At 40.8% G+C, this 19,244-nt stretch overlaps 1 protein-coding gene across 2 annotated transcripts in view; it reads left to right on the forward strand.

Moving 5' to 3' along the window:
* The first annotated feature begins 1,505 nt into the window (after positions 1–1,505).
* Positions 1,506–19,244, forward strand: part of LOC122555879 (annexin A10-like) — an 84,088-nt gene continuing 66,349 nt past the window's right edge. For both annotated transcript variants that reach the window (XM_043702116.1, XM_043702124.1), the window contains exons 1-2: positions 1,506–1,565; positions 11,029–11,110. In XM_043702116.1, coding sequence (XP_043558051.1) covers positions 1,548–1,565; positions 11,029–11,110 — 100 coding nt within the window. In that variant the 5' untranslated portion in view covers positions 1,506–1,547. The remainder of the gene's footprint in view (positions 1,566–11,028; positions 11,111–19,244) is intronic.

Genomic DNA, 19,244 nt, shown 5'->3' on the forward strand with positions numbered 1-19,244 from the left:
ACTGACAACCGGAAACGGCAGATACAAATCACTATAAATGCCGGAGGAAAAATCACAGAAGCGCTTCACAGGAGTCTCCCAAGCACTGAGGATGTCACCTAGACAGGGGACGAAACGTCTGCAACACAAATTCCCAGCTCGGCGAACAGAACCACAACAATATTAAATAAACCTAAATCCAAATCAACAGGCACCACTATGGGGCAGGTCCCCTCCATCCAAGCTGCTGAGACATAGTGGGAGGTAAAGGAGGAAGACAAAATAATGGTTCGGATGAAACTTCGTTATAAATATGTTCTCACATTTGTAAATATATATTCTTTGTACATTATCAACAGTGTGATTGTATGTCATTCTAGCTGCAATTACAAGAATGAAGGTACAGAGCCTCACCATCCTTAGCGCTACACAATATTTTATAGTCCAAGATGTGAAGTGAGCACTATGTCAGGCTATGAAAGCTTTGGAAATGATTGCTACTTTAGTGACTAGGGTGACTAGGCTGCCATACATTGCTTGTGAATCACAGCCATTAATGAGATTGGTTTGTGATATTGCATCATGTGGTCTTGAAGTTAGGATTTGGACTCCACACAGTAGGTCAATGCATAAGGTTCACATACAGCACTTGGGCATTGCGAGTATCTTTCACCTGTACTGTAGGAATGTTTGTTTAATGCTGTCACCGACTGAAGAGTTCCACATCACAGGAAAGTGGGGGCTCCTCTCTCACGGAATAAAAGATTGCATTCTGTGTCTCCAAAATGATGTATAGTAATTTTTTCCTCCTTAGTTAGTTAGTGCAGTATGGCTAGAAAGTGATTTATTTTATTTTATGTTGGTACAAATGTCTATTGTACAGCACTAGAACAAGCTTTATTTATCAAATAGATGTTGAAAATAATATACATTGCCAAAAAAGACTGGTTTGGCTTTGCAAGCTTCCCACTTAATATTAAACAGTTTACATTTTCTCAATGACTCCTGCTGGAGATGACACAAAATCTCATTATATCCTTTGGTGTTGTTTGGTTTAACACATTTTCTATCTGGCATAAAAGTCAACCTTCATTATTGAAAGGATTTTTCTAAGCTTCAACGATTAACTTATACGTGGACTTCTAGGGTTATTTTACTCCAGGTACATTTGAAATGAGTAACCTATTTCCCTTCAATCTTTTAAATTAATATTTGAGCTGTTCTTTGACATGAGCAGTACAACCTTCTTATGGCTGTACAATATCGGACGTGAAGTGTATATTTGCCAGAATGCTAATATGACATTTTGTGATATGAATATTGTGTAACTAAGCAAACCAATCAATATTACAGAGCACAGTTTGCAGAACAAATCTCATAGTTCATGGGTCGTCATCCATCACGTAGAGAGCATCTACCTTTTGATTGGACACACAATTTATTCATGGTGTGACCATTTTATGTAAATTAAATGAGCCATTTAAATTGTTTGCAAGGTCAGAGTCACATTTGTCATTCCAGTTTGATTATATTACAGACGTGTCAACTTGAGGCAAGGAATCTTCAATATGTATTGTGGCCAAATGGTAAGTGTTTTTTGCAAGAAAATTCTCTCTCTCTTCTATGCTATATTGCTCTGTGTAATGGCAATATCCTTTGTAACTGGTAGTGACAAGTATTTATGTCAGTGGCTTTCAATTAATCCATATGCCAGTATCAGAAACAGATGTTATTTTCATCATCCATGTCATAACTCACATAATTAGTTCAGGCAGTGGTACATCAGTACCATGCATGTGAGTGTCCCATTGGGTTCTTGACATGTTCCTGGCATCTTTATTGAAAAGTCTGATGATAGCTGTTAATGCTGCATGGGAGATTTTTCCAATTTATCCTTGTAAAAATAACATACGTTGAATACTTAAGAATAATCAAAAGTCTTTCGGAAAAGTTTGTTCTGAAAATACTTCCATAGGAATAGTAAAAATTGCTTAGAATCCCGCATTAACCCAGAAAGTTTAAGCATTGGATTTTACAGAAAATATGTGCAGTCATTATTTGCTTATCTATTAGCAAAGTTTAACAAAATCTCCCATTGAACCTGTTTCCTTCTCTGGTCTATCAGGGAATATATCTCATTGAAATTGAATTAGATAGATTCATTTAAAGGGACATAGAACAAAGTGTAATTGACCCCAACATATTAATTGAGTATTTTTGTGTGTGTGATACACACTTGAACACAAAGCTAACGGGGCAGCACGGTGGCCCAGTGGTTAGCACTGCTGCCTCACAGGTCCAGGGACCCGGGTTCAATTCCAGCCTCGGGCAACTGTCTGTGTGGTTTGCACGTTCTCCCCATGTCTGCGTGGGTTTGCTCCGGTTTCCCCCCACAATTCAAAGATGTGCAGATTAGGTGAATTGGCCATGCTAAGTTGTCCATTACTCAGGGGTACATATGAGGAATGGGTCTGGGTGGGTTACTCTTCAGAAGGTCGGTATGGACTTATTGGGCCTGTTTCCATATTGCAGGTAATCTAATCTAATTCTGATTCAGCCAAATCTCAATTTGACCACAGTGCTCAAAATCAACAACATGGTTGACAGAGCAGCCTTACAAAACCAGTGGTGTACTCAACTCTGCACATTGCTTTACTGCAAACCTTTCTAGTTTATAAACAATGATTCATTGCAGTGTTCTATTTTCTGATCATTGCATCCAACTCTCTTTCTCACTTAAAGTTATTCATTGATGTCAGTTTGATTTCATTAATTGTGTGAGATTTCATAGGGCTTTTGGCCATCTTACAAGAAAAAATGAAATACTTAGAATGATATGGATAGAGTGGTTAAGAAGGTGTTTAGTATGCTTGCCTTCATTACTCAGACCATTGAGTACAGAAGTGGCATGTTGTTATGTTGAGGTTGTACAGGACTTCTGGGGTACTATGTCCAAAACTGATTGCCCTGTTATAGGAAGTATATCATTAAACTGGAGAGGGTTCATAGAGATTTACCAGGATGTTGCTGGGAATGGAGGGTTTGAGTTATAAGGAGAGTGTGGGTAGACTGAGAGGAGAAAGATTTGAAAAAGACAAGGGGACACTTTTTTTTAACAGAGAGAGGCTCATGTAAGAAATGAACTTTCTGAGGAAATGGTGGATGCCAATACAGTTACAAGTCACTGGTAAACTTTCTCAGACATTTAAGTTTCAAAGACAATTACGTAAGTACATGAATAAGAAATGTTTGGAAGGATAGGAGCCAAGCACAGGCAGATGGGACTAGTTCAGTTCGCAATTGTGGTTGCCATGGCTTAGTATAGGACCAAAGGGTCTACTTTTGTGCTGTTTGACTCTATATGAAAGCCATCACTTCAAAACTTTTGTTTTTAGTGAATGAAAATATGTTCTTTGGGAACAAGTGCTGAAAATAGCAACATAATCATTTCCATTAGCTTTTCACAGCCACACTGTAACATATTGGTGAGAGAATGGAGGGAGAGGTACTAATTTCACTCAATTCCTTTTGCCAGTTATCAATCATAAAGTCATACAGTCATACAGCATGGAAACAGATCCTTTGATCTTGCCAGTCCATGCCAACCATAATCCCAAACTATACTAGTCCCACCCTCCTGTGTTTGGCCCATTTCCCTCCAAACATTTCCCTATACATTTATTTAACTAAATGTCTTCTAAACATTGCAATCAGTCAGGGATATCTCAGAGAGAGAGTTGAATTGATCTCCCAGAAATCCTGCCACAGTCAGTGAATTACGCACTTGTGGAAAACAAATATTCAGTCCACATTAGGTCCAACTCTACTTAATTCAAATACCAATAAATCCTGGAAAGATAAATTGCAGGTTGAATTTGTACTACCATCCTGTTAGTCAAAGGGAAAAATGAAGGAGATGCTCTAATCAATGCCTAATGTTTGAAACAGGAAAAAATACATTGATAGATATTTTCTCTTTATCATTTCCAGCAGATCATCAATGCAGCTGCAAGTTCTACTTTTATGTATTATTTGGTGACTTAAATTCCCTACTGGAATTATTTCCCTACACCATATTCAAATATAAATTCGATTCCACTTGATTCTAGATGTCATTACAACATTGTTCCAAACAAGGGCACAATAATTCTGGATGTCATGTGGGAGTGGCTGCCATGAGTAATAAGGCAGCATTTGACCAAGTATGGCATTAAGAAACCCTAGTAAAATTGAAGTCAGCAGGAATCGGGTTGGGGTGGGGAATCTCTCCACTAATGTGTGTTATACTTAGGACAACGCAAGTTGATTGGGATTGTTGGAGGCCTATCATCCCAGGCCTAGGATATCACTGCAGCAGTTCCTTTAGGCCAGTGTTCTAGGCCTAATCATTTTCAGCTGCATTGTCAATGACCTTCCTTCCATAATGCAATCAGAAATGGGGATTTTCATTGGTAACGTATTGTGCATTTGCCATTCAGATATTGAAGCATTTAGTAAGAATTAGACATCATTCAGGCTTGAGTTGATGAGTGTCAAGTAACATTTGGCCCACTTAAGCCCCAGGCAATGACCATCTCCAACAAGAGAGAATCTAAGCACCCCCTTTGCTGTTGAACGGCAATAGCATTGTTGATTCTCTGAATGACAACAGCCTACGGAGCTACCATTAACAAGAAACTAAAGTGGACCTACATATAAATACTGTGGTTAGAAAGCCATGCCATAGATAAGGAATTGTGCAGCATGCAGCTTACCCCTGATTTTCCATCTACAAGGCTTAAGTCAGGAGTGTGATGAATTAGTCTCCACTTGCCTTTAACAAAACTCAAGAAGCTCAATATCATCCAGAACAAATCAACCTGTTTGATTGGTACCCCATCCACCAGTTCAAACATTCAATCCCTCCAGCACCAGTGTATCATAGCTAATATGTATGCCATCTATAGGTGTACTGCAACAACCAAGAAGGCATCTTCAACAGCAAACTCCACTTCCTTGAAGAACAAAGGCAGTAAGCACATTGAAATGCCATCACCTGAACATGTCCCTCCAAGTCATGCACAATATTGACTTTGAATTATATTTCTGTTCGTTCACTGTCACTGGACCAAAGCTGGGAATTCCCTCCCATGGAATAAGCAGGTTGTTTTATGAAGAGGCATTACACTGGCTGGGCTTACCTCCACTGACATCTAGAAGAATGAAGTTGACTTGATTGAAATGTGTAAGATAATAGACAATAGACAATAGGTGCAGGAGTGGGCCATTCTGCCCTTCGAGCCAACACCACCATTCATTATGATCATGGCTGATCATCCTCAATCAGTATCCTGTTCCTGCCTTATCCCCATAACCCTTGATTCCACTATCCTTAAGAGCTCTATCCAACTCTTTCTTGAAAGTATCCAGAGACTTGGCCTCCACACCCTTCTGGGGCAGAGCATTCCACACACCTACCACTCTCTGGGTGAAGACGTTTCTCCTCAACTCTGTTCTAAGTGGCCTACCCCTTATTTTTAAACTGTGTCCTCTGGTTTGGGACTCACCTATCAGCGGAAACATGCTTCCTGCCTCCAGAGTTCCAACCCTTTAATTATACGTCTCAATCAGATCCCCTCTCAGCCTTCTAAACTCAAGCATATACAAGCCCAGTCACTCCAATCTTTCAGCGTAAGATAGTCCTGGCATTCCGGAAATTGACCTTGTGAACCTACGCTGCAATCCCTCAATTGCCAGAATGTCTTTCCTCAAATTTGGAGACCAAAACTGTGCACAATATTCCAGGTGCGGTCTCACCAGGGCCCTGTACAGCTGCAGGAGGACCTCTTTGCTTCTATACTCAATTCCTCTTGTTATGAAGGCCAGCATGCTATTAGCTTTCTTCACTGCCTTCTGTACCTGCATGCTTGCTTTCATTGACTGATGTACAAGAACACCTAGATCTTGTTGTACTGCCCCTTTACCTAACTTGACTCCATTTAGGTAGTAATCTGCCTTCCTAACCACACATTTATCCACTTGAACTGCATCTGCCATGCATCCGTCCAGGCCATCCTGTATTCTCCTAACATCCTCCTTACATTTCACCCTGCCACCCAGCTTTGTGTCATCAGCAAATTTGCTAATATTACTTTTAATACCTTCATCTATATCATTAATATACATTGTAAAAAGCTGTGGCCCCAGCACTGATCCCTGCGGCACACCACTGGTCACTGCCTGCCATTCCGAAATGGAGCCGTTTACTCTTTGTTTCTTGTCAGCCAACCAATTTTCCATCCAAGTCAGTATTTTGCCCCTAATACCATGCGCCCTAATTTTGCTCACTAACCTCCTATGTGGGACTTTATCAAAGGCTTTCTGAAAGTCCAGGTATATTACATCCACTGGATCTCCCTTGTCCATCTTCAGAGTTACATCCTCAAAAAATTCCAGAAGATTAGTCAAGCATGATTTCCCCTTCATAAATCCATGCTGACTCTGACCTATCCTATTACTGCTATCCAGATGTGTCGTAATTTCGTCCTTTATAATTGACTCCAGCATTTTTCCCACCACTGAGGTCAGACTAACTGGTCTATAATTCTCTGTTTTCTCTCTCCCTCCTTTCTTAAAAAGTGGGAAAACATTAGCCACCCTCTAATCCGCAGGAACTGGTCCTGAATCTATAGAACATTGGAAGATGATCATCAACGCATCCACGATTTCTAGAGCCACCTCCTTCGGTACCCTGGGATACAGACCATCAGGTCCCGGGAACTTATCAGCCTCCAGACCTAACAGTCTCTCCAACACCATTTCCTGCCTAATATAAATTCCCTTCAGTTCAGGTTCTTCAGCCACTATTACATCTGGGAGATTGCTCATGTCTTCCCCAGTGAAGACAGATCTAAAGTACCAATTCAACTCTTCTGCCATTTCTTCGTTCCCTGTAATAAATTCGCCCATTTCTGTCTTCAAGGGCCCAATTTTAGTTTTAACCTTTTTTTCTTTTCACATACCTAAAAAAGCCTTTACTATCCTCCTTTATCTTTTTGTTCAGTTTATCTTCGTACCTTATTTTTTCTTTGCGTATTTCCTTTTTAGTTATCCTCTGCTGTTCTTTAAAAGCTTCCCAGTCCACCGATTTCCCACTCATCTTTGCTATGTTATACTTTTTCCCTTTTGTCTTTATATGGTCCTTAACTTCCCTCGTCAGCCACGGCCACCCCTGCCTCCCCTTAGGATCTTTCTTCCTTTTTGGAAGGAACTGATCCTGCATCTTCTGCATTATACCCAGAAATACCTACTGTTGTTGTTCCACTACCATCCCTGCTAGGTTATTGCACCATTGAACTTTGGCCAGCTCCTCCCTCATAGCTCCATAGTTCCCCTTATTCAAATGAAGTATTGTCACTTCCGATTCTACCCTCTCCCTTTCAAACTGCAGATTAAAGCTTATTGTATTGTGGTCACTACCTCCTAATGGCTCCTTCACTTCGAGGTCCCTGATCAAATCCGGTTCGTTGCACAATACCAGATCCAGAATTGTTTTTTCCCTGGTAGGCTCCAGCACAAGCTGTTTTAAGAATCCATCTCGGAGGCACTCCACAAACTCCCTTTCTTGGGGTCCAGTACCATCCTGATTCTCCCAGTCTACCTGCATGTTGAAATCCCCCATAAAAACTGTTGTAATATCTTTGCGACAGACCCATTTCAGCTCCTTATTCAACTTACACACTACATCCAGGCTACTGTTTGGGGGCCTGAATGACCTTTCCGTAATGAATGTAGAAAAGATATTTCCCTTTGTGGGTCCGTCCAGAACTAGGCACATTGTTTTAAAACAAAGGGTCACCTTTTTACAACAGAAAGAACAAGAATTCTTTGTCTCTTATAGGGTGATGGAGTACTCTGCCCCAGAAGGCAGTGGAGGTGGAGATTTTGATATTTTAAGAAAGATTCAGATAGGTTCTCATTAGGCAAGGAAACCAAGGGTTATTAGGAATGGATGGGAATATGGAAAATGAAATACAAACAGATCAGCCATCATCTTATTTAATAGCGGAATAACCTCAAGGGCCTAACGGTTCACTTCAGTTCATATTTGATATGTTCATAGATTGTTTAGACTATGTTGGCTCACCATCACCTTCTCAAACGTAATCAGGATAGGTCATAAATATTGGCCTATCCAGCCACATATCCACATCCTAAGACCACTTTGGTTTAGAAACTCATTCATATAAATAGATACATGATTACATTGGAAAGTTTGATTGTTAATTTTACAATTTGTAATCTTCAGCAGAAGAATATGCACTCTCCAGTAATGTGGTAATATCATATGTAAGATTTTTTATCTGGTAGTAAACTGAATGTCAAATAACGTTTTAAGATAATTTCTGAATTAATGGATTATGCTGCTATTGGGAAAGTAAAATATTAATACTTCCTTTTGCAAATAAAAATAAATCCAACAGTTTCCTATAATGGAAGAATTTTAAATGATGGTTATTTCTGAAAGGATTGAACATACGGTGGGTCAGGTACACACTTGCAGTTTCAAAGTGCTTTGCTGAGTCTCATGAACTTAGGCATTGTATTAGCCTACCTGTATCTAGCTGTCCTGGCCAATCAGAGAGAGTGGTAGGCTGACATGCCAGATCTGTCAAAGGTAGAATTTCTAAATGAAGGGACCTTAGCAGTGTATAGAATGATTGAACTGGTACATGGATTATTGAAACTGCAGAAACCACAAGAATTGAGAGAAGGCCAGAAAAGACTATTCTTTTCCCAAGAAAGGCTTTCCCTTTACCAGGGAGGCCTGCTGCAGAATTTGAGAAATTGCATTGAGGTGAGTTCTCCTAAAGATGGAAGGGAGAGGCCAGCCTGGAAAGCTAAGCAGTTATGGATGGAAGTGGACGAGGAAATTATTAGCAGATGTATTGTCCCTCAAACCTGGAGGGAGTACACTGAACGCATCCAGCACCACAGGAGGGTGGAAATTGTGAGTGGTTTTACACTTTCAGGTGTCAAGCCCCACATACTGACTTCCCCAGCATTTTCTGATGTAAGGATTCTCAGATCAGCAAACCATACAGCTTCACTCATTACAAGCATATCCTCACATTCCCCTCTGAACAGCCACCATTCATACCCCAATTATCCTCCTGCCCTTTCAACCAGGACTCACATTCATCCCTAATGAACATTTTCCTTCTCTTCTATCACATGAATTCACCTTATGAAGAGGTAGACAGCAATGGGGAAGGGGTTTGAAGGATTTGGAAGGCCCTCCCAGGCAACTGGCACCTTAATGTCCTTTGGCAATGTGTGCCCACCTACTCCCTGGGATGGAAGTCTAGTTCCAGGAGAGTACTGAGGAGATGCCATGGAAGCTTGATCCTATGGAAGACTCTGGTACTCACACATGTGAAGAGAGTTTACCGCTGCCCATGGCTCACATGTTGGAGGCCTCCCCATCTTGGAACAGGATTTTGGTGTTCAGTCCCTCTTTCCTGCGCAGCAGAATGTTGCTGAGGAGAAGGTGGCTGCTGTTATTTGCGCTGGTGTTACTGCTCCTTTTCTCCTCATCGGTGATGCAAAGTAAAGTTGCATATGCTGCTTCCAACCCACGTTGAATACTGTCCACGGCAGTAGGGAATTCCAGCTGAAGATGAGTTTTTTTTTATCCTTTCATAACGTGTGGGCATTGTTGGCCAGCTCAGGAGTTGGTATTTATTTCTAATTGCCCTTCAGAAAGTAGTGGTGAGCTGCTCTTTTGAACCGCAGCAATCAGTGTTGTCTAGGTATGGCCATAGAGTTATGAGGGAAGAAGTTCCAGAATTTTGAACCCATGATGGCAGAGAAAAGATATATAGTTCCTGGTCAGTATAGTATAGCCAGTGTGTGGCTTGGAGTATAGCCAGTGTGTGGCTTGGAGAGGAGCTTTCAGACCAGTCTCTGTGGATCTGCTGCCTTTGGTCACAGGTCACAGATTTGGAAGATCCTTTCAATGGTGCTTTGGTGAGTTACTGCAGTGAATCTTGTTACAGTTCACTGCACATTGATTGGCAAAGCAGTGAATGTTTCAGAGAAAGTGGTTCCAGTCAAGTAGACAATATTGTCCTCAATGGTGTTTTCCTTCCTGAGTGCTGGGGAAACCAGGCAAGTGGACTGTTTTCCATCACATTCCTGACTTGTGCCTTGCAGATGATGGACAGGCTCGGATGGTTAGAAGGTGAGTTGCGCAGAATAGAATGTCCAGCCTATATCTGCTCTGAAGGCCATAGCATCTATCACGCTAGTCCAGTTGAGTTTCTGGTCAAGGATAAAGGAAGTGAAAAACAGGTGGAAAAAAAGCTCTCAAATCTCGAAGACACTCTGAGATGGAGTGCAGTGAGCATCAACCTCCAACCTGCCTATGGACGGAGCTGTTCAGACTCGCTGATCAAAGGCTTTCTAGTGTGGCAGCTTTCCTGAAGACATATCTCCACTGTGCACTCACCTCATTGACACTGGCAATTTCCACACAATTCAGAAAATCAATATTAGCAAGCTGTCACTGCCAGAATCCATTGTCAAAAATAAAGATAAACCCCTACCATAATAAACTCCTACCCATGCCAACAGATTTGTTGAAGCTCACTTGCTTGCATGTGAACCTACCCAGGAAAAATTTATAAGTAGGCAGGATGATTTGGCATCTTGAAATTAACATCATATTTAGAAGCTTCAACTCCTTGCACACATGAACCTGCCTCTCTCACTTGCAAATAATTAAGGTATAAAGATAAAGGAAACAACTTTCAAAAGTGCACTTTCATATAGCGATGTTCATGAAATACATTTTGTTCCATTTAATGATTATCTTAATCACATATATATCTATAAAAAATGCGAAACGAACAAGCTTATATAAATTTTGACATTCGCAGGAAAAGATAAAATAAGAGCTGAATATATAATGAGTGCACTGTTCAATAATTGTCATGGCCTTCCACTTTGTACTGTGTTGCCCAAGCTCTTTCATTTAAATTAGCTGGCAATTTTCATTTTGTTTCACAGAATCAAGGGACAATTTTTCCAGCAGCAGACTTTAACCCTGCTGAAGATGCAGAAGTTTTGTTCTCTGCACTACAAGGAATGGGTATGTACCATTGAATATGTCGTCGGCTATAAAAAAAGCTTCAAAGAAACAGGGCCAACATTGTCACTCTTTTAAGTCCTTCATTGTCCAATAAGACTGAAGAACAATGTTAATTTGACATACCTGACAACCAAAATAAAATTAAAACTTTAATCATATTTTAGGAATTATACCTTCATTTTTATATAGTTGTTAATCTTGAAAATTTCTGAGCTGTTGAATGGTGTTAAGATATGATTTGGCAAGGGCAATGTTTTTATCACCATTTTCGATAATACCATTCCTTAAATGTTTACTTTCTTATCATAAAACCAAATATTTTCCAACATCATGCTTTCATTTCAGGAATGAGTAGGTTCAGTGATTTGACCTTTCGTACTGAGTGTCAGTATCAAGGACTTGAATCTTACAGGCACTCAGGGGTGAAGTGTTAACCAGTGTGGACCTACTGGCCCACACTGCAATGTTACCTCAACCAAGGGTGGTCTCCAGCAATTGACTAGCTCATCCAGTGAAATGTGATAAGTTGATAGTCGAGAAAGACGGGCCCATGCTTTTTGGGTGACCTGTGGCACTTGGAGGCCCACTTAAGGTATTCCTCCCACCCCGTCTACTCTGGCCCACCCCCATCACCCATCATCCTTGCACTGCTGGCAACTTCCAGCCTCAAAGTCGGCTTCTTCCCTCAGGCTTTGCCACTGTCCCAGAGGAGGCCAGTTCTCCAGTAGGTGCTACTAGGACCAGACACCTGGAGTCATTTGATTGACTGGCAACTCTCAGAGAATGGACTTCCTCCTTCATAGGGATGGAAGTCACGCCTCAGGCCAAATAATGAATGGCGAGTATTAAATGGCTGCATGGTAAGCCAGCCATATAAGGGCCCACTCAGCCCTGCTTTTTTAGCCCTGGCTATCTAAATGAAATGTCAGCCTGTCTACCTTTGGCATAGAATCTATAAAGGCCACAGGGTTGTTAAGGAGCATATGGGGCATCAGGGAGTCATGGGAGATGGGTAGTTAAGCATAAAGGTATGTATGAGAATCCAGAAGAAATAGATAGACGGCTTGAGGCAAGATAGGAGTTATGAGTGGCCATGGAGAGTGAAAGGAGTGAGACTGAGAGCAGGAAGGATGTTTTCTGTTTTCTGTTTTATCCTTCCTTCTGAAACTTTAAATAGGGCTGGAGTCCCAAGTCAGGCTCTCTGCCCAGAAGCTAATTTTAGCTCTCCCTACATTCACTTGGCCTGACTCCCAAATCAGTCCAAAGCTCCTGATCTAAAATCGAGACAAACATTTAACCATTTGGAAAGATAACTTTGCATCATGGGATATTGTGATAGACGTCAAGAAGTCATAGACAGGAAGGTTGATAGGGCAGACTTAAGTTTAATGCATGGATGTGTAAAAATATTCCATTTGGTTAGAAGAATGAGAAAATTCAACATGCAAAAAAGGATACAATTCTCAAGGCTCAGTTCTCACTAAATATGGGTGAAAAACCAAAGGATTGGAGGTTAGTTAACTTTCTACCCTTATTCAAAAAGGATAGGATGGATAGCGTACATAATTGCAGGCCAATCAATCTAATCCCAGCGTTGGGCAAATTGTCAGAATCAATATTGAAAAGTAGGATTACCTTTTACTTGGAAAAGACATGGATTAATCAGGGAGAGTCAGCATTGATTTGTTATGGGAAGTTCATACCAAACTAACTGAGTTTAACTTCTTTGAAAAGGTAACAAGGAAAATTGATGACTTGGAGGTGCTGGTGTTGGACTGGGGTGGACTGGCAACTTAAAAATCACACAATACCAAGTTATAGACCAACAGGTTTCTTTGGAAGCACTAGCGTTTGGAGCGTTGTTCCTTTATCAGCAGCATTCTGAAAGCTAGTGCTTCCAAATAGACCTGTTGGACTGCAACCTGGTGTTGTAAGAAAATGGATGGCAGTTGTGCGAGAGATGTTACTTACAGGTATTTTACTAGGTCATTTGTCAAGGTCCCATATGATAAACCAGTCATAAAAATTAAAACCAAGGGGTACAGGGAGAATGTGTCAAGTTGAATTTGAAATTGGTTCAGTGACAGAAAATGAAAGGGAATGGCCAACGGATATTTTTATCATTCTGAGTGGGTGTTCAACAGGGCTCAGTGTTGAATCCTTTGTTATTTGTGATATGTACTAATGATTCAGACTTAAATGTGGGAGGCATGAAGGGGAAATTTGCAGACAACGCAAACATTTGTTGGGGAGTTGACAGTAAATGGGCCTGGCTGTTGACTACATGATGATATCAGTACTTTGATTCAGTGGGTGGAAAACTGGCAGAGACATTCGATGGAATGCATTTGGGGACAGCAACAAAAGCAAGGGAATACACAATAAATGGAAGTGTTAAGAGGGCCATAACAGACCTGAGAATGTGTGTTTACAGTGAAAATGGCACAATATGTAAAGAAGGTGTTAAAGATGACTTTTGATTGTTTTCATTCATTGGGTGAGCTACTGAATAAAAACATCAGGGATGTAATCTGGAATTATATAAGAGTGGTTAGGGAGATTTACAAGAATGTTGTCATGGCTTCAAAATTGCAGCTATGAGGAAAGATTGGATAAGCGATGGTTAGTTTCCTTCGATTGGAGGAGGCTGAGGTGTGACTTAATTGGGGTTGCAAAATAATGAGGATCATGATTTGAGTTTCTCCTCGTGCAGAGGTGAGCTGCCAGGAGCACAAAGTTGTGATGCTCCCCGCAATATTTATTCTGCTGTGCAGATTTCCGACATCCGTGTGCATTAGAAGTTTCCACGACTGGACGGCATGTGTAGTACCTCCCATCAGACGCGCTGCCCAGAAAGATTGTTGGTGAATTGTGAAAGGATGAATGGGACAAATTATAAAAACATTTGCACCCAGTGGTTGGAATTCACTCCTCAGTTTGGTGTTCGAGGCAGAAATATTCAACCAATTTGAAAGGGATCAGGATCTGTACCTGAAGTGCTGTAACCTGTAAGGGTATGAACCAGGAACTGGCAAGTGGAATTAGAGTCGGCAGATCATTTATTCAGCTGGCGCACCAGCAATGGGCTGAACGGCTTCCTTCCATGCTGGAACTTTTCTCTGGTTTGAGGACATACAGCGGCAGTGTGATCTGAGAGTATATTGCACACAGTGTTGAATGTGGCAGAGCAGCTTGAGAGTAGGGCATATGGGCCAAAAAACAACAAGTTATGGTGAGCATTTATACAACACCTCAACTGAAGTGTTGTGACCAATTCTGGGCACAACATTTTGAAAAGGATCTGAAGGCGACAGCGAAGATGCATTTTCTGAGATTAGGGGCAACATTTATGAAAATAGATTGGAGAGGTGATTTGATTAGAGGGGAGATTTGATAGAAGTGTGCATAATGATGATTATTCCAAAGGAAGACAGAGTTGAGTTGAGGTGTTGAGAACACTCATTTATAGTGATTGGCTAAAGCACTAGAGGCTGCATGAAGAACTATTTTACACAGCGACTGAATACGATCTGGAATGTAAGCTTGAATGTGTGATGGAGGCTGATTCAATCATGAAATGGATAATTATTTCAAGTGAAAACTATTGTGAGGGTGGCCTCTTGTGGTGCAGTGGTAGTATCCCTACCCCTGAACCAGAATGCCTGAGCTCAAGTCACATCTGCTCTAGAGGTGTGTAATAACATCTCTGAACAGGTTGAATAGAGGGAAAAAAAACTTGTAACAAGCAAAAAAAGCATTTGCAGGGGTAATAGGAAATAGAAAAGAAGGTGCTTTCATACAGATCTAGCTGACTTGCTTTCATACAGATCTAACATAGAAAAGATATTTTCAACAATCTTCTCCTTCTGTCTTACAATAATTTAATGATCTCTATGATTATACATAGACAGGAAAATCAAAACAGTCTTTTATAAGCACAGTGTTTGAACCAATTGATGGCAAGAACATTTGTAACCTCTACAACATTACTCTGATATAAATATCTTGAATATTACTTCACCAATAATTATGAAAACCTGAACTATTGCACGTTGGACTAATACAGTGGAAACATTATGCGAATTGAGTGTGATATTGTGTTTCTCAGGTACACTTAGTTTATTCAATGTTATTGATTCATGGAGTTGTCTGGTTAAACAAAATACATAGGCTTTCAAATGTGATTCTGGTCCAGTCCATTAATTAGTATCAAATTTAAGGAAGAACACCAGAATTTGTGATGGATTTTGTTGCTTACAAACATAGCATTGTATATTACACCTGTTTCAGGAGCTGTTCCATTGACCCTCTTGAAGAAATAGCCTGGACATTATACCAGACGTTTCACTAACGCTGGTATGTTCAGCATCAGCTACTCAGGTTAAGTGTTAATAAATTCAACCAACTTTAATATTCCTTCAGTCTATTTCCTGTTTTACTTTTGGAATGTTTTGATAAAAATGGTGAATATGAGCCTCACGGGATAAGCAACGAGGTTCATGTGTTCGGAAGCTGAATTAAATCTGTCAGTTCCAGAAAATGTGTCAAACAAGTGCCACACTGTCTAATATAATTACTTCCCCAAGCTAACTTCTCCAGCAGTCAGATTGTGATTAATGGCATCTCTCAAATCCCATTTCCACCCCACACACTCCATTCCCAGAACAACTTGCCAGTCAGCAGATATGCCGGAATTCACAAGCATCCCTACCCCCATGCCAGTTTTAAAAATTCCATTGCTCATCCAGAAATCTGTCCAGAAGTGCCCTGCAAGTTTCCTAACAGTTTTCCTGGACATTGCAAATCAAGGGAATCAGCAGGTCCTGCTGGGTGGGATGATGCTGACATGAGACTTCCTCCTTAACCCGGAACATCAATGGAGGCCATGACACCAGACTATGGTAGCTTGATCTGAGATTGCTACTTGGGTGAAAGCAGTCTTAGCCATCTGGAAAACTTCCATGTGAAAGGGAGGTCAACGTCCTTCTCCACTAGACCAGTTCCACCAACTTCTCTGCGATACCTCACACTCACTCTATCCCTGCCTCCCACCAAGACTACCGGCCTCACTGCCTGCAACATCTCCCCCCTTTGTTCTCATTCAACTCTAATCGTGCCACCACTAAACCAGCATGCCTTCTGCTCACTCGCTCAGACACCTCCCCACCTGAACCAACAGTAACAACTCTGCCACCCACTTTCATTCCCCTTAATACCAGCTTGCCTGTCATCTCAGAAGCGAAAGTCCACAATGGGAGTAAGAAGAGTCAGGACGGTTATTTGGCTTTTCACCACTCATGAGGACAGGACCTGAGCCTAACTACCTGAACAAAGCTTGAACTGGTATTGGAAACTGCCTGTGACTTACAATGCTGTGAACCCCAGAGTGAAGGCTATCCCCTTTAACTTAACTGAGTACCGCAGTAATATGAACCCAGTATCTCTGGTGAGAGGGCAAAGTGCATAAATACTATGTATGGCAGGGATGATGTGAGCATCCAGGGAATTCCGAGTGAGTGAGCACTATAAGAACAAGTAAAGATGCAATTTGGGCCAATCCATGAGCTGGGTACGTGACCCTCCATGCACAGTATCCTTTCTGCAGCATTAGTTGCTGCAAAAGTTTCTTTTGCAGCCTAAGGTGCCACATTGAAATGCATTCTGTAAATGAACTGGAGTTATGGCAACAGTGCTTCTTAGAGACTGGTACATGTTGAATGCAAATATCTTTGGATGTGGGATGCATGTGACATGTCTTCATGGAGAATGCCCTGACATATTGGTGCCCAATTTCCTACACAGAGGAGACCAGGATCAAGCAGCAAGTGCTGTGCCCACCACTGCACCGGATTGCTTGTTGAGGTTTCCTGACATCGAACTTGTTTTTACAAGTATGGAAAGATGGGAGACTGAATATTGATGAGCTAAGATGGGTTGTGAACAATGCATTTAACAAACAGTAAAGACTGTCAATTAGCATCTTGCTACACTGCTTGTTAAAAGCATAAATGACAGCACCAGTCACTCCTAACATCGAGATTAGCCTCGCCAGACTTGTTGCCAGATTCTGCCACACATTTTGCCATGGCTCATGTCACTCAGATTCCTGTAAAATGAAGCCCTTAGAATTTTTACAGCAACTCTAAATTCAAGACCAATGGCTGGATCATTATTTAAATCAGTATTGTATTTTCCACTGAACCTTCCTCTTTCCTTCTATTGTCATTAGTCCTTGACTTCTCTAAGCGTACATATGGAAATCAGTAAGTAGCAGTACATTAGAACGGGGGCCAGAAATGTCTTCAGTCGCTCTCACTCTGTCATCATTTCTTTATCAGAAGTGGAACCCAATGTGAAGTAGTTCTCCCTGCAAACTTTTCTTTGGGAAGTGCTCAGAAAGGACTATGACCATAACAATCCTCGAATCATGAGAGTTTACCCATCCGAGTTTGAGCAATTCATCCATGGTTAGACCTTCAAATAGCTTTGTCACCATTTTTCTTCTTGATTTTCGTAAACATATAAAGTGCTGTTCTGAGAACTGCGGATGAATTTTAAACAGAACACCAGGATCTGTTGGACCAGGAAACTGGGATTAAGTTCAATACTAGACTAACACCCTGAGATTATGGTCCATTGAAATCAAAGCAGAATATGACTAGGTAGCTTGAAAAATTTGCATTCCACCCAATCCTACGGGCTTTCTATCCAGTGAATTAAATGAAAATACCACCTTATTTCAACAAATAAAAATACATGCAAATTGAGTGTAATTATCATTTCAAACTTTGTGGAAGATTAGTTTTATGTCTGGTCTCTCAGGCTCAGGCTCGCAACATAAAAATAATACCCACAGCAGATTATTTTATTAACAGTAACAACACTTCAGTAAACTAATTTGAAATCTATAGAGATACTCTGCAAACTGAGAGGAAATTACTTTTCTCCCTTTTCTACCTGTTTTTCTCCCTCTAATTCCACTGGTGCAGATTTTAAATCATAATTGAGTTGAGCTTCCAAATATTCAGATAACCTTTGTCCACCATACACTGGTTAATGATTAAGGAAGGGAGTGGAGACTGAGCCAAAGATAAGTTTACCATAGTGCAGATATTAACGCTAGGATTTAAATCATAGGTGTGCCCAGATACCACATTTCTCAATAGAAAAATGTGGGAGTTTATTGTTTCATTTAAAAGCCCTATTGCTTAATATTCCATTTCTATTATTCTACTTCAACACTGAGCATGCTGATACTATTCTAGTCAAGGCAGAATGACTGCAGCAAAACTACAACATCACTGAGATTATATATACATTATTGGAAAATGTGATATCAGGTTCATTAAAGGAACATCCTTCAATTTAAAATAGATCAAGTTAATTAAATGGTTTCATACATTGGACCTTGGTAGTTGTTGTGTTGATTGCATTGATGAGGGAATTGCTTTTAACTTGGTTCACCTTAGTTATAAAATCAGTATACTGATTATGAACTCAGCAATTATTTCCACAAATCATTTTGTGGCAGTACATGTTTAATATCAAGTTGTATTTAATACTCACTCAGATTTGACTGCCTTCATAAGCACATGACAATCCATTGCAAAGGACCCTTTTGAGTAAATTGCTCTTAAAACTGGTTTGAACTGTGTATAGTTCACAGGAAGAGGATGAAGATGGTCTCAGAATGTTGCAAAGCTGGGAACACAGCAGGCTTGACACATTTAAATCAGGCATCAAAGTACAGGTGCATTATATTTCTTACCTTTGAGCTGCCCAGTGGCCAGCCAAATTGGCAGCTCCAGATTATTGCTGGGACCCCTCAGGAAATGACCGTGGAAGTTGAATGGTCAGAAAAGTTAGCAATTGAAAGTGGAGAAGAAGCTGAGATCAGACACTCAGAGGATTGCCATACTATAATCATAATACCAAAGGTGAGACAGAGGCTCATGAACTAAGTAAAAACAATGACTGCAGATGCTGGAAACCAGATTCTGGATTAGTGGTGCTGGAAGAGCACAGCAGTTCAGGTAGCATCCGAGGAGCAGTAAAATCGACGTTTCAGGCAAAAGCCCTTCACCAGGAATAAAGGCAGAGAGCCTGAAGCGTGGAGAGATAGGCTAGAGGAGGG

This window comes from Chiloscyllium plagiosum, chromosome 1 (assembly GCF_004010195.1).
Source record: "Chiloscyllium plagiosum isolate BGI_BamShark_2017 chromosome 1, ASM401019v2, whole genome shotgun sequence".
Taxonomy (NCBI): domain Eukaryota; kingdom Metazoa; phylum Chordata; class Chondrichthyes; order Orectolobiformes; family Hemiscylliidae; genus Chiloscyllium; species Chiloscyllium plagiosum.